The sequence below is a fragment of the Adiantum capillus-veneris genome, chromosome 3 (assembly GCF_014529385.1).
Source record: "Adiantum capillus-veneris isolate H3 chromosome 3, ASM1452938v2, whole genome shotgun sequence".
In the NCBI taxonomy this organism is placed as follows: domain Eukaryota; kingdom Viridiplantae; phylum Streptophyta; class Polypodiopsida; order Polypodiales; family Pteridaceae; genus Adiantum; species Adiantum capillus-veneris.
This window is the reverse complement of record NC_140933.1, coordinates 82,660,349-82,685,283: the sequence shown is the minus strand read 5'-3', so window position 1 is coordinate 82,685,283 and position 24,935 is coordinate 82,660,349. Positions and strand designations below refer to the sequence as shown.

Sequence of the window (24,935 nt, the reverse complement as noted above, 5' to 3'; positions counted from 1 at the left end):
TATTGAGCTCCTTCCAGGAAGCTCACCGCCTAACAAACCTCCTTATCGAGTCTCACAAGCTCAACAAGAGGAGATCATGAGGCAAGTACAAGAGCTGGTAGAAAAAGGGATGGTGAGGCCTAGTTCCTCTCCCTTTTGTTCTCCAGTCCTTTTAGTGCAAAAGAAAGATGGTACATACCGTATGTGTGTGGACTATCGAGCACTAAACCATATCACTATCAAAAACAGATTTCCCGTACCTCGGGTAGAAGATCTGTTTGATAAGCTACAAGGCTCTACCTACTTCAGTAGGATTGACCTTAAGAGTGGCTATCATCAAATAAGGATAGTGGATGAGGATATCTTAAAGACCGCGTTTCGCACAACATTTGGTCTTTATGAATATCTAGTCATGCCTTTTGGCTTGACTAATGCACCAGCTACGTTCAATCGTTTGATGGAGAAAATTTTTAGACCATATCGAAAATTCACTGGAGTGTTCTTTGATGATATCATCATCTACTCCAAGTCTTTGGAGGAACATAAGCAACATCTCCAAGTGATTTTTCAAGCCTTGAGGGAGAACAAACTTTTTCTCAACCAAAAGAAAAGTGAATTCTTCCTTCAAGAGATTCAATATCTAGGCCATATTATCTCTCACGATGGTATTCGTATGGATCCATCAAAGTTAGAGGTAATAAAATCATGGCCTAACCCAAGGAATCTACATGAGCTAAGAAGCTTTATTGGTATGTGTGCATACTATAGACGCTTCATAGCAAAATTCTCTCAAGTAGCAGGACCACTACACGACTTAACCAAGAAGAACGTTAAGTTTGTATGGTCTGCTAAGGAGCAAAATGCTTTTCAAAAACTCAAAGAGAAGCTTACTTCCCAACCAGTCCTCGTGCTTCCGGATCTCTCAAAGCCATTTGAGGTCCAATGTGATGCTTGTGGTGATTGCCTTGGAGCAGTTTTGCTTCAAGAAGGGCATGCCATAGCATATGAGAGCCGAAGGCTCAATGGTGATGAACGAGTCTTGGGCATTTATGAGAAAGAGCTTTTAGCTGTTCTACATGCCCTAGACACATGGAAGCACTACCTATTGGGGACTCCATTTATCCTACGAACCGACCACCAAAGTCTCAAGTATTTCATGACGCAAACCAAGCTTTCCGACAAACAAATGAGGTGGGCAAATTTTCTTTCGCAATTTAATTTCCATATTGCTCACATAGCTGGTAAGCACAATCAAGTTGCCGATGCACTTTCACGACGACCAAAAGTTAATGCGGTGTCTATAGCTACTCACAATGATCTATCCTCTATGCTAGATGAGTATGCTACTGACCCTGACTTTAGAGACATAATGTCAGCCCTTGCTTTGGGGAAGAAAGAGGAACCATTCACCTTGCAGGATGGTTATCTTCTCCACGGCAATAGGCTATGTGTTACCCATTCCCTTCGTGAGAAGGTTATGTATGAATCCCATGCTCCTCCATATGCAGGGCATAGAGGTATTCAACCTACTCTCCGAGGAGTAGAGACGTATTTCTATTGGCCTACCATGAAAGTGGACATACAAGAGTATGTTTCAAAATGTGTAGTATGCCAAAAGACCAAGTATGATAGAGGGAAGCAACCTGGATTACTCCAGCCATTGCCTATTCCAAATTCACCATGGGAGAGTATATCCATGGATTTCATCTTTGGATTACCCAAGTCTATCCATGGGAATACAGGAATATGGACAATAATCGACAGGTTTAGCAAGCAAGCACATTTTATTCCTGTCAAAAAGACTATTAAGGCACATCAAATGGCAACTCTCTTCATATCTCAGATTTTCAAACACCATGGATTACCCACATCCATCGTGTCAGATAGAGATCCTAGAATGACCAGTAATTTCTGGAAAGGTCTCTTTGAAAATCTAGGAACAAGATTGAATTTCTCTTCGGCCTATCACCCACAAACGGATGGCCAAAGTGAGATAGCCAATCTTACGATACTCGATCTACTCAAGACTTATGTTACCGAAGTAGATCAACGCTCACAATGGGAAAAGTATTTACCGCTAGTAGAGTATGCCTACAATAATAATGTACATACTTCTACGGGCAAAGCACCTTTCGAGATCATAGAAGGAAGACCTAAAAGTCCCTTGCTACTGAAAGTACATGGGAAGATCTTCGCCGCCGATGAGTATAGCCGTGACCTACAAGAATCTTTTCAAAAGATTAGGGAGGCTATAGCCATCTCTCAAAAAAGGCAAAAAGCTGCTGCTGATAAGCACAGAAGAGCCTTAATGTTGAAAGAAAATGATTGGGTCTTACTCAAGTTTCCTAAGGCTCGATTAAGGCAAACGACGGGCAAAAATCCTACGGGCCATCAAAAGTATTATGCTAAACTAGCAAAAAGATACTATGGTCCTTTCCAAATCTTGAAGCCTATCAATGAAACGGCTTATCAACTCAAGTTGCCCAACCATTGGCTTATACACAATGCCTTTCATGTAAGCTTACTTAAGCCCTACAAAGGAGAGCCACCAATTGAAGCAATTATTGAAGACCCTCCCGAAGTTGAAGACCAAGAAGAGGTGCTACAACCCGAAGCTATCCTTCGGCATGAAGACAAGGTACTACGACATGGTAAGATTATCCGACGGTATCTTATTAAGTTCAAAAATTATCCTTTTGAAGATGCTAAATGGATGCAAGGAGTACAACTTAAGGATAGTATGAACCTTGTCAATGCTTACAATGCTACATTAGAGTAAGCAAATGTACAAATTTCTTTTAAATAACTCATGTTTTTGTCTTATATGACTAGTCCTCTTTTTAATTGTGCACAAATTTAACTAGTATGCATGCTTAGAATCATGTTTGTGATGACGACGTCTCTCAAACACCAAGTAGAATTTGTCACTCTACTTTGGGAGAATGAAATGGACTAAAGAGCAGACATGCTTGCGGCAGCTATATCTCCCAAGCACCAAATGGATTAGTCATCCATCTTGGAAAGATGTCGTAGGGTAAAAAGGGATCCTTTACCCGCTAAGTACGATTGACTAATGACTAAGACTTTATCTCTTCTACCTCATAGTCGAGGACGACTATGATTTCAAGAGAGAGGTAATGTCATAAAATCTAATATCTAACTAACCCAAATGATTTTCTCATATTAAATTGATCACTTAATGTGGGAGAATAAACGGGAACAAGTGTTAAGATATAGGTATGTGCTTTTAGATCTATCTCAACACGGGGCCAATGTAAAGGGGCCCAAAAGGGAGATGGTCTATCAAAGAGCAAGGCTAACCAATGGAGCATAAGACCTTAGGGTTAGCTTCATTGAAGACCTCCAATAAATGTGTGTAAAAGTCCTTTTGACCTTAAGTAAGCTAGGGCTGAGCTTGAGGTGGGAACCCGGCCCAAGCTCGAGGTGCTTGTCCTGCTTGAGGTGCTTGTCATGCTTGAGGTGTTTTTCATGCTTGAGGTGCTTGATTAAGATGCTTGAGGTGCTTGACTGGCTCCATGCTTGAGGTGCTTGACTTGCTGCATGATTAAGGTACTTGAGGTGCTTTGAGAAGCTTGCCTGAGATGCTTGTGGGAACACCCCCTAGTTCAAGTGCTTTGTCATGTTTGATGAGTAAGGTGCTTGATCACCTAAAGTCAAAATCATTCCTACAAGAGGGGGGGCGAGCCCTTTTCCTAGGAGCTAGAGAGAGAACACCCACTCACACACACAAGGGAAGCCCCAACTTGAAGAGGCAGCAAGGACACATGTCAGGCCCCTACCCATGTTACCTTCATGTGTTGCTTGAAGCCTATTGGCTAAGCTTCAAAGGGGTCCAATGATAAATTACATGAATTATCTAATTGTTTTAGCATTTATCAAGTCCTCTCTCTCAAAGGGGAAAGGGGGACACTTGTCCCAAGGCTACCCATGTTGCTTGTAATGGCTCCTGCTTGTGATTGGCTAGGCCTGGAGGGGTCCAATGAGCTTTAGGCATGAGCTACAAGGGGGGGTCGACCCAAGCAATCTAGGGGGGTGCCTAGGGGGTATACTCACCCACACACACTCACAATCACTCTCATTGTGTGCTATGCAAAGTGCAAGAGCTCCCTCTCCAAGCAAGTAGAGGTTGAGAGCCTACACCAACACTCTTGGCTATGGAGTGCAAATCCAACCAAGAGCCATGCTTCAATGCTTAAGCTTTCCATCTCCTTCTTCTTCATTACTATGCTATTATGTATGCTAGCAACAAGAGTATGATAAGTGAGGAACTAATTCTTTCTCCTACGAAATGTTTCTTCTTCCTCTTCCCTACCCTCATTCCCTGCTAGCTCTCTCCACCTTCGAAGGTGTTTGAGGTCTTGGGACTGAGGCTTGGGATAGTTAAAGCTTTCTTCAAGTTTATGTTATGTTTGTGGTGCATGAAGCCTTCCATCTTCATGGCATCACCTAGGTCACAAGGAACACAAAGACTGTATTGTAACAAGTCTCTCTTTATGGGAGAAATCATAATACAAATGCCTATTGGAGGGGGGACCGGCTCCACATAAATCCGGTCCTCAATTGTTGTCATGTTCTCTAAACTCTCTCTCTTGCAAAAGTATTGTCTATGCCAAGTTAACTAATTGCTATGATTATGTTGCTATCTTCAATTATGTCTACCCGCTATGCTCACAAAATCATTTCTTGAAAGTACTCTCATTAAATTCCGCTATTCTCAAACTGAATAGGCAAATTCCATTACATAGAGCATAGTCTTTATGGATGTACACATGAAATGGAATGCCTTCTTAGTCGTAGAATGAAAGGAGAGGGTAAGAGGAAAGATACAAGATACACAAGGTTGTTCCTCAACGATCCTACTAGTCATGATATGTAAGGCAACAGATGCTTGAGAGATGGGTGACTTACAAGATTGAGTTGTTAGCAAGTCGAAAAATGTCACGATAGAGCTTGTTGAGCCACCCGTAGTCCACTAGAGCGTCAAATGATCTTTGGGTATAGGATCGTCATACCAAGCATAAGGTATCTTAAAAGTTCTAGTTATGTGGAAGGACCTAAAAAAAGATACATCTACTTGGAGATGGTGTTCTTTTGAGGAGGCAAGGGGAGAGAGAGGGGGCTAATGCGATGCTCGCTCATGCACCAAGAGCATGCCATGGGAGAGTGGATATTGAGTATTTGGGGTTCATGAGTGAGGATTCCTAGGGTTGTAGTGCCCAATGGCAACCATGGCTAGTGTCGATATGAAGGCCATAACTATAAAATTAGGCCTTGAGGTGTTATCCTCATATTATATACATCATGTATGGTGCTTAGAGCACTCTCTTGTCCTCTATTGTTGGGTGGTGAATCCAAGCTCTCTGCATCCTCCTCCTCCCCTAGTCATGATGTACACTAAGGTGGCATTACACCATTATGGGTGCATTACATGTCTTTTATGGATACCCTCAATAATTAAAATCCTCGAAAACATTTACTTGTATTGGCTGTGTTTAATTTCTTGAGGTTATGACTGCTAAATTTTCTTTCTAATGTTCATGTCTTATCGATCAAAAGGAATGCTTTATCTTATGGTTAATGGGATTTTCTTTCGTGACCTCCCTTCAGGCATGTGCTAAACAAGGTAAAGATTTACAACGGCCTACAGAAAAGAGAGAGAGAGAGAGAGAGAGAGAGAGAGAGAGAGAGAGAGAGAGCTATCTTGACTCCAATGAAGTGAGAGAGTGGAAGGGGGGGGGGGGGGGGCAATGTTAGAAAACAACCGGGGTCTAGTGTATTTTAACCGGCTGAAATTATAAAATCCCGTTTAGATTTTGAGTTTGCTTTAAGAAAACCGGTAAATTTACACAAGTTTTAGTATAATTACCGGCAAAAGCTTCAAACTTTGACTTGAAAACTGGGAGAATTTCAAGTTTCCCCTTATTTTGATCGGTTAAGAAAAACGTATTTTTCTAGCCCTGGGGGCGGGCACTCCCATATGCACACATTAAAATCCAAAAGCATTCAAATGCCACATGGAGAACATCCAACAATCAATTCAATGGTAAAGGAATTGCACCAAAAAACTTCGCTTTTCCTTATGCATTTATGTATGAGTGTTATATTAATTGACCTCATGAAAACATAAAGCATATAAAATATCAGTAAGAGTTTAGGAATTGATCTAATTCTTGTATAAATATATCAATAAAACAAATTACATAATAAAATGATGCATGCTATTAAATGAAAAAAAATTCCATAATATCTTTAGCATATAAATGAATATTGAAAATGTCTAAACCTAATCCCCAATAATAATACATGCACTAAAGTAACAAGGTGACATTTACATATCAAAATGAAAGTTTAAAAAAAATATTAGTTGTGAAAAAATTCTAAAACTAATTTCTAATAATAATACATGCACTAAAGTAATAAGGTGACATTTGCATGTGAAAACCAAAAGTTGAAAAAAAAATCTAAATGGTGAAAAAATTCTTTCATTTAAGGACAATTTATAGTTTTTTAGTTAAAAATTGTTTGTAAATGAAAAATATATATATACAAGAAAAAAAGAATGTTTTAAATCAAAAAGTTGACAAGAAAGTCATTAGATCTTTAAATGAAGAGACCCATTTATAAACTAAACAAAGATTTTTTTTAAAAATTCAAGTGAGCATTAAATAAAGGGACCAAATTACAATGATGAAAAGAAAAATATAACCTTTATAAAACTTATAAACTAAACAAAGATTTTTTTATAAAAAAAAGTCAAGTAAGCATTAAACAAAGGGACCAAATTACAATGATGGAAAGACCCATTTACACTATAAAAAGAAAATATAACCTTTATAAAACAAGAAAGTCAATTAAGCATTAAAAAAAGAAACCAAGTTACAATGATGGAAAGACACATATACATCATAAAACAAGCTACCTGACATGTGTCGCCAATCCGTGATTCTTAATCAATGGTCCGGAAAGTGCACCAATTCTCCACCCACTCTCCTATGGCCTTTTGACTGCCAAAAAATGATTTATACAAAGCTATTACACCGTAATATTAAGTAATGAGCTTGCTGTGATGCATGACCTCTCTAATAGCACGTGCTTAAAAAAGGATTTTTACAAAAAGTAGAACACATATTCAAATTTTTGATCGTGTGTTTTTGGAGGAAAAACACGTTGCATTAGAGAACAAGTTATTTAGACTCGCTTTAGATCAGGATTGCTAGATAAGCTTTGTTCTTTTTGAGTCTAATTTCTTTCGAGGGATGCTTCGTGAAAGAAATTATTCTTCTTAGTTTATGATTGCTTGCTTTGATAAGGACCCAAAAACTCCAAAAGGACTTTTGTCTTAGGCAATAAGGCAATAGGAATCAGGACACATGCTACCAAATGTGATAGTAAGTCACTTACTTGAGAAGAAGACATGATAGGGAATACATCATAATTAGTTAACGATTTTTTATACCTTACTTTACTTATGTCATTGTACATATCCAAGAACTCAATAGTCAACTACCTTTAAGCTAGAATTAATGAACTATACTAAAGTTTAGATATTTATGTATTTTAAACCAATGTTTTAATTGTGTGAGCATAAAGTTACATGCAACACAAGTCCTACAATTAGCGAGAATCTCTAACGTGAACCTAATAAAAGAATATTCACTCCTCTATTAACCTCGCATGGATTTGATATTTAATGTTACTTTTATCTAAATTCTTGTTTCTTAGCACTAGGTGGTAACACTACAAGACAATGTCTTTTTAGGATTTGGGAAAATAATTAGCTACTCTTATTAGGGCTTATTGCGTGCTTATGGTTTGCTCTCAAAGCGGATGCGATGGTGCATTTTGCCAAAAAACTGTAAATTATCAACCTCAAGCCCTTGTTATAAGCAGTAGAGATTCTTTTTTAACCACAATAGAATTTTTTTAAAAACATAGATGGGAGTTTACCAGTAAGTACAGATTCTAAAGTGTACAAATTTATTTTGGATATAAAAGTAGATAAAAACTAATTACAATTGTAATTTTGCCAGCCTATTATCAATGTTTCCATAGCTATTCTCAAGGTAAACCTTAGGAATTTGATATTTTACTATTATGCATTGACATGGAAAGCATCAAAAGGGCCACATTATGAGAACTTAGGGGAACCCCCCCATCCCCTCCCCCGCCCCCCCAAAAAAAAAAAACCCACAACCCAAATCCCTGCACCGTTCTTATGGGTCACGTAATTCCTGGCGAGTTCGCTATAAAAAGAGTGTTCTATTGTTATGGTGATTACGCTATGTTCAAAAGGCCTGCATCGAGTGGCAGTTATAAAAATTGTGCGGCAGCAGCAGAAGAGTCGTTTTTTGGCTGCACGTTTGGCCCATCATTCTCACATCACGCACACAGGGGTTAACCTAGTACCACACGAGAGAGAGAGAGAGAGAGAGAGAGAGAGAGAGACTGAGACTGCTTCTCTTCAACGCATTCATCTTTTTGCGGGAAGAACCCTTTCCATTCATCCATCTTTTAAGCAGAGCACGTCACCTCAAGTGGGTCTTGCAGCATATTGTTGTCTTGCGGCTTTGTTCTTGAGGAAAGAGGAAAAAGGTACTTTTACCGGAATGGAAACAGGAGACAGAAGCCTTGTGGGTGCAGAGTCCTTCAAAGAGGAGAGGAACTGGCAGAGATGGCATAGTGCGACAAGTGTCTGTCCGAAATTCTCATGCAGAATGGCGCATCCCGATACTGAATTAGCATACGCCCTGTTTGTTGCATTGTTCAAATGAGGATGATTTCTTTATCGAGGTATACACATTGTCCTCTTAACTGTTGGAGAACCCAACCCACAGGGTTTCTGAGGATTTATTGAATTTTTACATTTAGCAATGTAGGAATTAATGGGTTATTTTTGGTTTGCATGCTATGTTTTCTTGATCGTCAGATATCTATGTTTAGTATATAGAGGCGCGAAAGAATATGATGATCTGTGGGGGCTGGGAGCATGACAATCTATCAAGGACTACCTAAAGGCCTGAACAAGACTAAGAATTCTAAGAGATGGAATGAAACACAGGGAGTGGGCACTGCTTTGCTTGTTGTACTCACGTTGGCCCTGGCTATCTATGCATGGTTCTCACTAATTCTGCCACCCAAACACAACTGCTCCTTTATGAAACATTGGCAATGGAGCCCTTCTAGTTTTCCTTGGGAAGCTACATATTTGGATGCAAAAGTATTGAACAATGCATCAGCTCTACACCGACTCGGGAACGATACTATCGATCTCGAGCTCAAGCATCTTCTCTTCAGTATAGCAGGATCTTCTCAGCTCTGGCCAAGGCGTAAGGAGTATGTGAAGCTATGGTGGAGGCCTAGGGAGATGCGGGGTTTTGTGTGGCTCGACGAAAGAGTCGAGGAGGATAGCTTTGAGGAGCTACCTATGGTTCGGGTTTCTCAGAACATCAACAATTTCAGCTACACAAACCCAACAGGGCACCCCTCTGGAATTCGCATAGCCAGAATCATTCAAGAAGCTTTTCGATTAAACATGGTGGATGTGCGATGGTTTGTGATGGGCGACGATGATACAGTCTTTTCACCAGACAATCTTGTGCATCTTTTGAAGAAGTATGATCACAGGCAACTTTACTACATAGGCAACCCTTCTGAGAGCCACTCCTCAAACACATACTTTAGTCATGGCATGGCATTTGGAGGCGGTGGCATAGCTATTAGCTACCCTCTTGCAGCGGCACTCTCAAACATGCTAGATGATTGCTTGGAGCGGTATCCTTTTCTTTTTGGCAGTGATGACCGATTGCATGCATGCATAACAGAGCTTGGCGTTCCCCTCACAAGAGAACCTGGATTTCATCAAGTGAGTGTTTCATGGTTTACAAATTTTTTTTGCAATACTAGAGAGTTTTTTAACAAGCTTTGATGTACCATCATGGCAGTTTGATGTCCATGGCAATTCTTTTGGATTGCTTGCAGCTCATCCAATTGCACCATTCATTTCGATGCATCATCTGGACGAGGTAGAGCCTGTTTTTCCTAACCTGAGCTTCATGGATGGTATGCACCGTTTGACGAAGGCAATGCAGTTAGCACCCAGTAGTTTTTTGCAGCGCTGCATATGCTACGATCGTCGCCGGAAGCTTACTTTCTCAGTTGCTTCAGGTTATGTGGTACAGATTTACCCTCATATTCTTCTTCCTAGAGAGTTGGAAAGACCTGAAATTACCTTTAAAGCATGGAACAAGAAAACAGGAGGGGGGGAGTTTGATCTGGACACCAGAGTGGTGACGAAGTCTAATTGTAGAAAGCCATTATTATTCTTCTTGGAAACATTGCAGCTAGAGGGTGAGAATGTTATTGGTCTATATAAGCGAGATACCAGCATCGATCGCAAGAAGAGGTGGTCATTTTGCTTCTCTCACATGTATGGGTCAGAAGAGTTGCAATGGATTCGTGTCTTAAACAAGCCACTTGATAAACAATGGTTCAAGGTGATTGCCAGTTTTATTCTCTTGGTGTGTGCAAAGTCTCACTGTTAATGAATTTAAGTTGTGCAAAATATAGGAATGCAGAAAGAAACATTCTAGCTTTTTGAGCATGTAGTTTCTACTTTTTGATTTTACTATTTTCTGCTTGGGAATGTTTACTATCACTCATCCATAGTGTACTAATAATAATTTGCGATTTAAAAGACTGATCTCTTCCACCAGTTATGTCAAATGGCTAGTATGCTACTTATCTTTTGAATGAGGGGATCACAATCAATGAGGTATGAGTCATCCTTGGATGCAAGGGAGGAACTTCTAAAAGTTGATCAATTAGTGTTATTGGATGAATTTGTAAGTCTCTTCAGGGAGCGTCATTCTTTTGATGTCATTGCATTGTGGTTGAGCTCCCTTGAAGTTGGTTTTAGTGCCCTAGAAAGTGTGAGAGAGCTTTACATTCATTTCTGGTAGCTAAGGGAATCCTTTTATTGTGGGATCTTAGCATCAAGGGCATCCTAGGCTTAATTGTCGGAGTGTGCAATGGAAGAGGAAAGGAGACAGAAGCACGCAAGAGTACACGAGAGGGATAGATGGTGAAACCGACAACTCAATAACTTCGGAGGGCGACACAATACAATGGATGCCCAATGAATGGACTCTGGCAACACATATAAAGTGTGCTAGAGGTAGGTTAGGCAAAACCTCTAAATGCCCAACCCCACCAAAAATCCATAAATGGGATTTCTTTTTTATTTTGGGGTAAAATGCATGGCGCAAACTGTGTCTAGAATCCCTAGCAAGAGGTGAAAGGGTGCAAACTAGGGCTTGTGCACAAGTGAAAGCGTGTAAGCAGGAGTAAGCATCTAGAAGATGAACTTAAAGCTCTACACCCCCTCCCCTCCACCTCATCGCCCAAAAATAAGCCCGGCAGTCCTTTTTGAAGTCCAAGTATCGCGGGACCCACGTAGCAGAGTGGACCAATGAAGATTCCTTTGCAAATTCCCCGGAGTTGTTGGCAGATTATACGGAAGCCATGCAGCTTAGTACCCGGTACCTCACCTTGAAAATGGGGAATTTTATATGCACATCTAACCCTATTGCATGTGGACAAGCTAACTCCTACTTCTAGGGTTTAGGACAACCTAGGTAGAGTTCTAATATCTTTGCGAGCCTGTATGTAGGAGGTGCATGTCCATGTGTCACAAACTGCTGACGTGCCAAGCCCTAAAGAATGGAGCCAACTTGCAGATCCCGGCCAAGGGGCCTAAACCCTAGAAGAAATGAAGCAACAGAAGAAGCAGCAGCAACAAAAGAAGCAAAAGCATTAGAAGGATTTTACGTTGGCCTGTTGACGTGGTAGAGCCGTACGAAATTCCGCATATTACATTGACATGCTGACGCGGACGCCTGTAATTCGCATCGACAGATACTAACGTGGCAGTCTATGGATTTCCGTAATTTGCATTGACAGCTTTTTACATTAGCTTTTGAGGCCAATTGCTTTTAAGTTTGAAGGCTTTTCATGTAAACTGCTTTTCATAGGCCAAGGGCCTTTAAAAATGTGCAGAGGGCTCATTCTCTGGCACGCTTCAGTGATAAGGTGCAGAGCGCGAGTACCGGCATTGTACCGAGGTCAAGTAATATAAAGAAACACCGAAAGGGGCGCCAAGGTTTGGGGCCAATACTCTTTGGGGTGGAATTCCGCCCTGTGTCTCGTGTGCTCTCTCTCCCAATTCAGTTGTTATTGAAGTGCTAAAAGTGTGTTCAGTCTGTTCTTTTCTATTGGTACATCTTGTGATAGTGCTATCAGAGCATTAGGCGTGTTCTTTCTGAAAGCATACCGGTCCTACAAAAGAGTAGACAGAGCAAACCAGAGACTACTTGAATTTTATTTGAAGTATCTTCGTGTCCTGACCCTGGACTTATTAGTCACTCCCACCCTTACTTCATCGCGCATCGCGCGTGCTCCCGTCTTCACCGCTCTGACTTACAGGGCACAAGCCATAAAGAATCCAAGACATGGCGTTCATGGATTCAACAGAATATTTGCAGTTTCTTCTCGACGAGCTTCACGACATTCTTTCGCGGCATCCTTAACAGAATCTTCCGATGCTGCAAAGATTTCAACAATTTTCGAATTACATGTTACCCCCTCTGATGCCTCAGGCGGTACCTCCTCCTCTGGCACCAGAAAGTATGAGAGCTTCCAACCGGCAACCTTCCCAGTCGTCTGTTCCGATCTGGGGAGTCTTCAGGAATATGGTGGAGCCATCTGACCGTGATCCAGTGCCACCGCCATTGCCCCCACCTCCCCACCACCACCGCCACCAGGCTACAATGGTTGGAGCCCATATGGATACTTTTTCCGAGGTGAAAGATCGGAAGAAAGCATTGCAGTTCCTACAACAATTCAACAACATCTATGCTTTGGGGAACTATACAGAAGAATCCAAGATATCTCGAGCAGCGGGATTTCTTAAAGATAATGCTATGCAATGGAGTTCAATCGCAACACAACCGCATGCTCCAAGGACTTGGCAAGCTTTCAAGACAGGTTTTGCACGCAGTTACATGACTTCTATGTTTGAAGTCCGGATTTTGGCAGAGTGAGACAACTTGAAAATGCTTGCCACCAACCATGGACGACTATAACCAAAGGTTTCTCGATGTGTACCTTCCGGTGTCCTTTAGAATGGTTCCCTTGGAGGCCCAATGCGAGCGATACACCATTGAACTACCATCACCATTGCAGGAATATTGTTTCTCCAAGCAAGTCTCCACCATGCAAGAGCTTATGGACCACGCCGCGGTCCACTACAGATTGATGAAGGGAAAGCTAGAGTTTACCACAGAAGAACCTCCGACCACTAACCACAACTCTCGACAACAACGAACAAATTCTCGAGAGTCTCGTGAAAATCAACCGCAAAGGCCTTGTTTGACGCCTCAACAACGAGACACCTTACTACAAGACAAGAAGACCGATGCTTTGGATGCTTTCATAACCATTCTAGCTATCCCCATCACACTGATAGACCAGCGGAGCCGATGCCCGCACCATTGGTGACAGAACCCTAGCGCCACCTCCAACTAAGAGAGCTAGACCCGCTATTGGACTAGTTCCAGATATCTATGGCATATGCCTTGAGAGTACAAATGAATTGTGCCGAGCATATGGCAAAGTCAATGGCTTCAAAGCCCTTATTTTCTTTGACCCCGGAGCTACAGAGAACTTCATCCATCCAGAATTCTTGAAGCAGATGCACTTTGATTATGATGTAGAGGGTCGAGAAATCGAAGTTGAGCTAGCCACGGAGCAAACTAAGAAAGTGGTATCACTCATTGGTGCTCTTCCAGTGACTATCCAAGATTATCATGGAAAAGCTGATTTCCACATTATGAAGTTGGGTAATTGCGACGTTCTCTTGGGCATGCCTTGGCACAACAAGAATGATGCGACTCTCCAGGTTCGGAACTGAACCATCAGCGTGATGCAAAAGGACAAGCCATTCGTCCTCAAAGTTTGGTTGTCCGAACAAAACCTTGAATGAACTCTCTAGTTGTTTTTTTTAATAGCTAGATACTTATGAACACTGTTTGAGAAAGTATTGTTTGAAAATTTGTTTGAATTTTTTTTGAAATAGATGGTATCTGTTTTGAACTTGTCTTGGTGCCGATTTGAAATGTTGGACTTTGGTTTTAATACTGGTTTCAATGATTGGTGGTTTTATTCCCAGGTGGAGTAGTGAGAAATGTTGTTTTGGTATTGTTTAAACCTCCGAACGATGCAGACGGGATGTCTGGGGAGCGTTTGGTTGTATGCTTGAAAAATAGTGTTGTTGTTACTCCCGGCCGGACCTGGATGGTTATGCGGGAGGAGTATTAAGAAGTCTGAGCAATGGTTACTCTCAGCACCTCCAAACGACACAGGCTGTGGTCTGGGGTGCGTTTGGTTGTAAAAGGCCTCTATATCTCCCGGCCCGCACGTTTTTAGGTTATGCAGGAGGAGTGATGAGGGAGTTGTTGAATATCTTACGGCCTAGACCTTGTTAGGTTATGCGGGAGGAGTCTTCATCAGTGACTTTATGTTTCTCTGTCTTGTAACATGCATATGTGAGCATTTGTGTTGCATTGTGATGTGTCAACCACTGAATATTCCTAATTGGATGAGATTGCCTGGGTATGTAATATTAGTGCATCAAAACACCCGTGGAAGATCAGTGCGGTCTGGGTGTGATGGCTAATTTACTACGTCGGAATATCAAGAGTTCCGATCTGGACGAAAGGAGAAGCCGACTCCTTGATCAAAAGGGCCGAAAGGAGAAGCCAAAAAGAGCAAATTGATTGTCCCTCGGAAATTTTTTTTGAGCTAACTTGAGTTGTTTTGCAGATACGTTGTAATCGTGGACGATTACTTTCTTTCAAGAAAGGGGGGATGTCACAAACTGTTGACATGTCAAGCCCTGAAGAATGGAACCAACTTGCAGATCCCGCCAAGGGCCTAAACCCTAGAAGAAGTTGAAGCAACAGAAGAAGCAACAGCAATAGAAGAAGCAAAAGTAGCAAAAGGATTTTACTCTGGCCTGCTGACGTGGCAGAGTCGTACGGGATCCCGCATATTACGTTGACATGCTGACGTGGCAATTGTACGAACGCCTAGATTTTGCGTTGACATATGTTGACGTGGCAGTGTACGGATTTCTGTAATTTGCGTTGACAGATGTTGACATGGCAGAGTACGGATTTTCGTAATTTGCATTGGCATCTTTTTACATCAGCTTTTGAGGCCAATTGCTTTTAAGTTCGAAGGCTTTTCATGTAAACTGCTTTTCATAGGCCAAGGGCATTAAATATGTGCAGAGAGTTCATTCTCTGGCACGCTTCAATGAGAAGGTGCAGAGCGCGAGTAGAGGCATTGTACAGAGTTCAAGTAATATAAAGAAATACTGAAAGGGGCGCCAAGGTTTGCGGCCAATACTCTCTGGGGTGGAATTTCGCCACTTTGTGTTGTGTGTGCTCTCTCTCCCCCAATTCAGTTGTTATTGAAGCGCTAAAAGTCTTTTCAGTCTGTTCTTTTCTATTGGCACATCTTGTGACACCATGCACTTTTAGTGTAGTTGCATACCCTTTGATTGCACATGAGCATGACTAATGTCTGCTAGGTGTAGGCATTGGGGAGTCTTTGCATAGTCTAGCATCAATATCCAAGCCTAGGTAGTTACCAGCATATGAAGCATCTCTTGTTCAATAATTCCCACATTATGGGTAGAGGCAATTGTGATGGCAGTTCATACCATAAACCGATTTTCAACCTCTTTAGATCCTGGAAGACCTTGTTTGAAGCCTATTTTGGTGAGAAGCCCGACATCTCCCATTTTCTAATGTTTGAGAGCAATGCATATGTCCATATATTGAAGGAGCAGAGGGGGAAGTTTGACCCCAAGTCAAGGAGAATGTTTTTTGATGGCTACAACTCTCTTTTCAAGGGATATCGACTTTATGATCCAAAGAAGAAGGATGTTGCACTCAACCGTGCTGTTGTCTTCGACGAGTTTTTACCTTCAGAGGGGGCTTCCACTCCCAAGTCTTCCATGACAACCCTTGATTTGCCAATACTTGGAGACCGAGATTATGTGTTGCCCCTCGATTAACCCTCTTCTCCTACCCCTGTTCCTCAGGCTTCGGAGGAGAATGCACCCATTCCAGATGATGTAGATGACAATGGTTCTCATCATAGTGCAGAGTTAGAGCCAGATATACCAATAGCGCTTCTGGGGAGCAAGTCAGACAAGTTTCCGAAGTAGCTATTGGAGGCTTTGCGAGATTCAACAACTTCAGATTTTCCACCCGATTGGCGTGAAGCCGGTACTACACGATGATCTCAATGACTTCGATTTGCTTAGGTAGATGGAATTTTATATACAGGTGAACTATGCTTTGATGTTGACAGTGATCAGGCGTTTTTGCTCACCATCTCTCTCTCTCTCTCTCTCTCTCTCTCTCTCTCTCTCTCTCTCTCTCTCTCTCTCTCTCTCTCTCTCTCTCTCTCTCTCTCTCTCTCTGGCGTTTTTCATCTGCGATCTCTCTCCCTCTTGCTACCGCTCTTGCTACCTCTCCCCTTCCCTTGCCGTGTGCACACCCTCTCGGTGTGGCATTGCTTGCAGCGAGTTCCCATGCCCGTTCGGTGGGCGGTATGCGCTAGGAGCTTGAGTACGAGGAGATCCATCGTGATAGATCCGAGATCTATTGGCTGCTTGGTCCAGAGAGGAGGTTTGCTCGCGGTTGCAAACAAGTTCATCACCCGATTCACCCTTTTCCGTTGCACCCTTGACACCTCTAACCGACAATCTTCTCAACCACCTGTTCCGATAGGGGGAGTCTTCAGGAATATGGCGTAGCCATGTGACCATGATCCAGTGCAATTGGCTCTGCCTGTTAGAGGCATCTATATGGATTCGTCTAGTCGGTCCTAGTTTCTCCCAGGGATAGGTGTTAGGGAGTGAGGGTTGTTTTGTGGTTGTGCCCGGCTAGTGTGAGGTACATTTCTCATGTCCGGTTGTGTCTAGCCATGTTTAGCTTAGGTTTTGGCTTGGTTCCATAGTCTCTTGTGGTCTTGCAGGCTAGGAATATTATTTCCCAGCCTTGGCATATTTATCTCTCGTGCCCCATGGGCGTCCAGTGCCCCCCTTTCCATTCTCTCCCTATTTTCCCCCATTTACATGGGTTGTGGGGCTGGAGGAACACCTTTTGTAGTGTAGTTCAGTCCCCCGTCTCGGGCACCTTCTCTTTGGTTACCCAAGGGGGCAGCCCTTTGACCCTGGCGCGAGTGGGCAGGAGGGGGTGGCAGCCTAGCGTTATTGGGCAGCACCCACACCAGTGTTTTTGGGGTAGCCGGCAACTTGCAGAGGAGGGTCAGTCCAGCGTTTTTCATCGGCAGCAGGAGTTGTGCTCGGAGATCATCTTTACGTTGCAATACCACCTCAGGGCAGCCTTTCATAGCCCTTCAGGCTTCTGACCATGCAGTGGTAGGTTCACTCATGAGAGATCTAGATCCACATCTAGATCTAGCGAGGAGGAGATGCATCAGAACTATGCTCTCAGAGCATGTTGGAGGTGATGCGCATGTGGAGACCGTGTCAGTGGTCTCGTGTGCAGGCAGTGTCAGTAGCAGTTGCAGTTGTGTGTACCTCGGGTCTATCCATTGGGCATGTCACATCTATGCCGAACCACCCTTGGTCACTTGTATGAGCAAATTGTTATCAGCATGGAGAGCCTTTTCCATCTCTCTCTCTCTCTCTCTCTCTCTCTCTCTCTCTCTCTCTCTCTCTCTCTCTCTCTCTCTCTTTGAAGGGGTCATCCCAAGAGACAAGGATGAGACACGGAGCTTCAGTCACCGCAACCTTGAGACTTTCGAAAGCCTCAACGGTTGCTTTGGGCAAGACAACGCGTTGATGGCGAATTTCAATTGCTTTCAAAACATCAATAATTGGTGCGACAATGCTCGTAGCCCTTCAGGCTTCTGACCATGCAGTGGTAGGTTCACTCATGAGAGATCTAGATCCACATCTAGATCTAGTCAGGAAGAGATGCATCAGAACTATGCTCTCAGAGCATGTTGGAGGTGATGCACATGTGGAGATCGTGTCAGTGGTCTCGTGTGCAAGCAGTGTCAGTAGCAATTGCAGTTGTGTGTACCTCGGGTCTATCCATTGGGCATGTCACATCTATGCCGAACCACCCTAGGTCACTTGTATGAGCAAATTGTTATCAGCATGGAGAGCCTTTTCCATCTCTCTCTCTCTCTCTCTCTCTCTCTCTCTCTTTGAAGGGGTCATCCCAAGAGACAAGGATGAGACACGGAGCTTCAGTCACCGCAACCTTGAGACTTTCGAAAGCCTCAACGGTTGCTTTGGGCAAGACAACGCATTGATGGCGAATTTCAATTGCTTTCAAAACATCAATAATTGGTGCGACAATGCTCGTAAAATTTTCTATATGCGAACTATATGCCTGACACGAACCTAAAAAGAAAGCAATCATATGTTGGTAAATCCCAATTATGAACCTGTTCTACGTTTGCAGGTCTAGCTTAACACCGTCTACAGAGATGATATAGCCTACATAAGTAACCTTTGTCAGAAAAAAATCCAACTTCTTAGCTGCAATATACAACTGACACTCATCTAAACGAGCTAAAACCTTCTCTACATTTTGTTCATGTTGTTCCCGTAATGTACAGAAAATGAGAATGTCATCTAGAAAAATAAACACACAGTTGGCGATTGTCACCAAAACGACCTACCATGAGATGATTGAAAGTTTCCACGACATGTGTCAATCCAAAAGGCATAACAACATACTCCCATTTTCCCTCACTCGATTAGGAAGGCAGTCTTGTAGATGTTGCCTTTGAATACCCTTACTAGATGGTATCCACTCTTGAGATCGACTTTGCTGAAAACCTTAGCCCCATTGAGCCTATCAAGGATATACTCTATGGGAGGCATAAGAAACACGTCTTTGATTGTCACCTTGTTGAGTGCCCTGTAATCTACACAAAACTGAGACGACCCATCTTTCTTGTGGACGAACTAAATAGGAGCAGCAAAGGGAGTTACACTAGGTCGAATGAATCACTTGGCCACCAACTCGGTTAGCTGCCACTCTAACTCCTCTTCTTGAGATTTGTTCTAGCGGTAGAGAGCCTTGTTGACGGGCTGTGCTCCTTCCATAAGCTCCATGCGATGATCCTCCGGAGGCTCAAGAGGGAGACGGGGTGGCAAATCATCATGCAAGAATAGATGCTCATACTTCTTTTACAGACTTGAATACTATTCTATAGTCTTGATTTCTGAGCAATTGGAGTACGCCGCTTGAGCTCCTCGACGTAGCTCGCGCTTAGCCTGCACATGAGAAATTAGAGGCAAAGATTAGATGCCTTGCTCGCCACGAATGACTATGGGAGAGGCACCCTTGATAGAGAGAGCGAGTGTGCTTTCTTTTCAATTAACTAGGGGATCAAGCTCACGAAACCACGTAACACCTAAAACCATATCACATCTAGCTAGAGGAGACACAACTAACTTGCGACGAAAGGATGCTCAATCATGCATGAATGTCCATGATTGAAGAGTCCATGCGAAGAGCGAATTCAGAAATGGGAGTTGCTGGAATAGCTTCTAAGTGTGCCCTCGTCACAAGAGATTCACTATCACATCATGCACACTGCCTAAATCAAACAAGAAGACAATGTGTTGACCATTCCCATGACCATAACACTCAACGAGAGACTCATCAGGATGATCCTCAGAAACTTGGGGCACACCAAAGAGTGATTCTGATGGTGTCATTATAGTCAGTAGGGTCCAAGATTTCTACATTGTATTTGATGTATTCGTCCAAACCAGAGAGGAAAGCCTCCTTGATGGATCCTCATCCAACCTACGTAATTACACACCAATTTGCAAAATACAATTAGAAAAAGGAGTCCCATTTTGCTTCAGGCCTCGCCAATTCTCTTTCAACCGATCAAGATACTGCGGTGGCATAAAACAAGCCTTGAGCTTGTCTTGGAAGTCTGCCTAATGGTAAGACAGTGGTTTGCCATCCGTGGTGTGCTTAAGATGCTCGGACAACTGTGTCTCTTGCCAGGCTTGATACCAATCAATGGCATCATCCACATGTACATGGAAGCAGTCAAAACTTTAGTGTTACTTTTTTTCTTGTTAGTAGCAAATTAAATGTTGAATTGATGCAACCAAGAACAAATCATCGATGCATCCATCCTACCATCGTACTTACTGAAAGCCAACTTTCCAACGTCTGGATTGTTGGAGTCGTCGTCTCTACATGGTCTACGTGATGACTTGTCGATCTCGTTGGGTGGTTCGCTCTTCGAAGAGAGCACGTGAAGGACCAAGTCTTCCAAGCGTTTGTGGTGTAGTGCCTCGTGCTCTAGCTCCATAGCTTCCCTCTTTTCTTGAGCTGCTATGCCTTGAGCTTCGCGTGATTGCTCACTGTAGCTGCAGAGCTACCCTCTTTTCTTCAGCAACTACACGATGAGCTTTGTGTTCCCTTTCAAGAGCCATTCTTTCCCTTTAATTGCGGCCTGTTGGTCCTCCTTTTTCCTTTTGGCTTCAACCTGTCGAGCCTCCTGTAGTTCGACATTGAGCCTAGACTTCACCAAAGCCTCCATAGAATTTGGTGCATTCCGTGGCATAGATGGGGACGGAGGAGGATTCAGTGGTCCTCCTATTGTAGGGGCTTCTTCTCCAATTCCACTCTCATCACCTTCATGCAAAGTATCCATTCTGCTTGTGGTGATGACCATGCATTGAGTAAGGGGGTACTTGGGTACTTGGGGTCTTGGTACTTGCAATTTGTGTTTAAGGAGGCTTTTCTCTTACTCAAGCTGAACTCCTTGCGGGTGCACCCATTGGCAGCCTTCCACTGACACCAAGGCTGCTTTTTCCCACCTTACGTCAATTGGCCTTGCTGTAATTTGCAAGGTCCGCTCTCGATGAGGGAACGAGGGGAGGTTGGATAAGCCCTTCTTTTTTGGGTTACCTGCCACCCTTCAAAAAACATAGATGAGAGAGATTGACACACACAAGTGGTCTTGGTTACACGCAATCTCAAACAAGCAAAAAATTTTATGCTCTTCTCTATGGCTTAATGCCCCCGAAGACCAAGGATGAAGACGGGAGCGCGCTCAGACTAGGGGCACAAGTGGCTCATATCTGTAGGCAAAAAATATTAGTCTAGGGCAGGTTCTTTTCTTGAGTGATGATACCGAACACTACCAAAGAGTTGTGATACCAATGGAATGTGCAACGGAAATGATTTATGGTGATAAATCTGGATGAGTGCTCAATGCGTACTCAAGGTCCCTTTTACATCATGAGAGAGCTCCTTTTATTGCACGAGAGAGATGTGCAATAGACTACAGAGAGATGAGAGAATGATATTGTGAGTAAAGGTGCTGTGAGTAATAGAGAGAGAAAGAGGACTAACATCAGATGGGGTCCCAGGACGCAAACCCTTCTCCAGGGGTCCTCCTCTCTATCGCTAGAGAGGCATTTGCTTTAGATTGCCCAAATGCTGATACATTGGATCTGGATGCTGAGTTGCTGATGGTAAAAACGCTAGGGCTGAGATTTGCTACTGATGCTTGTCACAAGACAGGCACCACGTGCCAATAGAAAAGAACAGACTGAGCATACTTTTAGCACTTTAATAACAATTGCAATGAGAGAGAGAGAGAGAGAGAGACGACACGCGACACGGAGTGGCGGAATTCCTCTCCAGAGAGTATGGGCCCCAAACCTTGGCGCCCCTTTCGGTATTTCTTTATATTGCATCAACACAGTACAAGCCGGTACTCCAGACTTTGCACCTTCTCTATGAAGCATGCCAGAGAATGAGCCCTAACCTCATATTTAAAGGCCCTAGGCCCCAAAAGCAGTTTACAGTAAAAAGCCTTCAAACTCAAAAGCATCTGGTCCAAAAGCAAAGCCAAAAAGCTGCCAGCGTGAATCACGAAAATCCGTACAGCCTGTCGCGTCATCAGCTAGCACAAAACGCGGAAATCCGTACAGCCTGCCACAACATCATGTCAGCACAATTTTCGGAAATTGCCACGTCATGAGGTGCGGGTCCTGCTTTATTTTAATCCTTATGTCACTTGGCGCCCCATCGGACGGGGTCCCCATAAGTTTGTAGGACTTCTTCTGTTACTTGCTCTTCTTAGGGTTTAGGCCCCTCGGCCAGCATTTGTAAGTTGGCTCCATTCTTTAGGCTTTGACACGTCAGCAGTTTGTGACAATGCTGGTGATGGGCTGATGGCTGAAAACGCCAAGGAGAAGAAAAACGCTTGTGCTGCTGGGTATTTACTGAATTGTGATTGGAGAGAAGACCCCTATATAACTAAAAGAAGATGGGTCGAGTAGTATTCTGCAAGAGTGTCATGACTTTTAACAATGCTGCTGATTGTCAATTATAATTAAGTTATAACATATTAATAAGAGGTGCTTTGTATGCAGCTAAACTACCTAGGCCAGGTACTAATACTATGCACTCCCTAGTGCCTAAACCTAGCAGATGCCGACTGTGCTCATGTGCAATCAAAGACTATGCAGCTATTCAAGTGCTTGGGCATGCACGTTCTGCCTACAGGCTTTGTTGGCCCAAACACTTCCTAGGTTGTCCTAAACCCTAGAAGTAGGAGTTACAACTACAGCTTGTCCAGGGTTAGGTGTGCACATGACATCCATCTTAACAACTTCTGCTGAGACGATGTGTCCCAAAAAGTGTCTCTCTTGTAGAACGAACTCTCCCTTCTTTCCGTTGATGACCAACGTGTGTTTCTATAGTGCCTCAAAAACCTGTAGGAGATGTTTTTTGTGTTCTTATTCATTCGTGGAGAATATGATGATGTTGTGAAGGATAATGTCCACAGACTCCGTATGCTCTGGAGAAATCCAGGCCATCATCCTGTTGAACGTTGCAAGAGCATTTGTGAGACTGAATGGCATCACCAAATACTCGTACAATCCAAATGTTGTCTTGAATGTGATCTTGTGTACATCTCAAGCATTGATCCCGATCTGATGATACCCACTTTTCAGATCATTTCTGCCGAAACTTGAAGAATCCTGTAATCTATCTAGTCTATCATCAATCTTGGGTGTTGGAAATCTGTTCTTGATGGTGAAACTGTTATGCCAACCACATTGAAGGAAACAATTTTACCCACTTCAGCGGCGCTTTGTTGTAAAGTAGAAGAGGATACCACCATGTGAGAGTGTTCCCCTTGAGAAAAGATGTTGCCTAAGATTTCGAGAGAAAGCTGTGTCAAACTACTGTATGAAAGAGAGCTAGAGAAGCATCGTCGTAGCTTGAAAAAGTATCAAACTTCACTGCTTGGCCACCTACTTTAAACTACTTTCTTTGTTTCTTCTTCTTTCTCAAGTTTTTGTACTGGATCGCTCATAACATATGTGATAGATTCGAAGGGTTGTTAGCTAAGAGAGAGGATACCAACTGATTGGGCTAGATGGGATGATGGTCTAGCAACATCTTTACGTCGTTGGCCAGTTGCTTCCTTGGTTGGTGTAGAGGTCATTGGTGCTACCTATGGGATTCGCAGAGGGGTTGCTTCTTGTATGAGAGAGATTGATGAGGCTATTCCTGTTGATTCGCATGGCTACTTCTGCCTAGCTCAATGGCTTGATCAATCAGCGTACCTCTGGTGTGGGTGGGATCTGAGATCTGTTGTGATGACTGCTCCTCTGGCTGTCCCCTGGCTAGTGTAAAGAAGTTTGCGATTTGTCTCTGAGACTGGATCTCTTGTGATGTCCTCACCAAGCTCTCTCTATGTCTGCACAGCTCTAGAAGAAACAATCCAAGACATCTCTGATCCACGTATCTCATGACTCTAGAAAATGGTCCAAAACCCTCTCTGAACAGTGAAAAGATAGTGGAATCGGCCTCGTATCTCATAGTACCCATGTGTAGTGCAGCTCTGTCTCTTGCTCTAGGTGACATAAATGACATATCCTAGCCTCTGCTGGTACCCCTCGAAATCGGCCAGTCTCAATCTGAAGCTGATGTGAGGATGTGCGTATTTGCCCAATAGAACACCGTACCCCAAAAGATAAGCGTGTATCCATGTATGCAAGCCTAGTCACAAAGCCGTCCTCCGTGAGTTGGAGAAGATGCTCTTTATAGAAAGCCATCTTCGTGCTCAACTCCTGTGCCGGCTGTATCCATGTGCTCCTGGTATCTAGCTGAATGAGAGAGAGAGAGAGAGAGAGAGAGAGAGAGAGAGAGAGAGAGGGGGGGGGGGGGGGGGGGGACTGTTTTCAGCATGTCTTGACTCTTTTTTATTAAATGGGAATCTGTTTTGGGTGATATCTGTGTTGAAGGCTAAGTTCGTTGTTGGTATGTAGGTTCCAAGGAGGCGATGCTGCAAAGTTGCAAATCTTCAAAATCAAGAGCTGAGTATTGTTATGGATTCTTGTCAAACTTGATAGACTCTCTTTACCAAGTAATGAGCGAGCATCATGACCCATTGTCTTGATGTCACAAATGCAGTAGTTGAGCATTTCCATGCTTGCCTGTTGTAATAGATCAGTAGCATCGTCTGCCCACATTTTTTGATATTCATTTATAGAGATTAGGATTTAATATACTGCCTCATAGGGATGCAAGCAATGTATTGAAAAACTTGCAGGCAAATATTACTGATTTTATCCTTAGGTGTATTTGAAATAGAGGACAAACATTTGTGAATTGCAACAGTTTATTGCCTTAGAACGAATGCTAAGCGGCATTGATATCTTCTGTAAGAAGTTATACATGCGGTCTGACGACATAATGATTGCAAAACAAAGCACAGGCTTTTTGGGCAGCAATTTGTGACGTTTATGCTGATGTATTTCCTCTCTT

The 24,935-nt window shown here is 43.0% G+C and overlaps 1 protein-coding gene across 3 annotated transcripts; it reads left to right on the top strand.

The window, feature by feature from the left end:
* Positions 1 to 8,214: 8,214 nt before the first annotated feature.
* LOC147461197 (uncharacterized) lies at positions 8,215 to 24,827 on the top strand. Of its 3 annotated transcripts, XM_086508815.1 has the most exons (5): positions 8,218 to 8,790; positions 8,927 to 9,862; positions 9,942 to 10,022; positions 10,179 to 10,493; positions 24,437 to 24,827. In XM_086508815.1, the coding sequence occupies exons 2-5, from the start codon at positions 8,987 to 8,989 to the stop codon at positions 24,515 to 24,517; spliced, it is 1,353 nt and encodes a 450-aa protein (XP_086364941.1). In that variant the 5' UTR covers positions 8,218 to 8,790; positions 8,927 to 8,986; the 3' UTR covers positions 24,518 to 24,827. The 3 variants fall into 3 exon arrangements, with proteins under 3 accessions (XP_086364940.1, XP_086364941.1, XP_086364939.1); XM_086508814.1 differs by having other exon boundaries at positions 8,215 to 8,790; positions 9,942 to 10,402; XM_086508813.1 differs by having other exon boundaries at positions 8,220 to 8,790; positions 9,942 to 10,493.
* The last annotated feature ends 108 nt before the right edge of the window (positions 24,828 to 24,935 follow it).

Excerpts from the sequence above, each read along its gene's own strand:
- LOC147461197 (XM_086508813.1), top strand. The coding sequence starts at position 8,987 with ATGACAATCTATCAAGGACTACCTAAAGGCCTGAACAAGACTAAGAAT. Across the intron at positions 9,863-9,941 it reads GAGAACCTGGATTTCATCAA|TTTGATGTCCATGGCAATTC; the intron begins GTGAGTGTTTCA and ends CCATCATGGCAG. Across the intron at positions 10,494-24,436 it reads TTGATAAACAATGGTTCAAG|GTTCCAAGGAGGCGATGCTG; the intron begins GTGATTGCCAGT and ends GTTGGTATGTAG.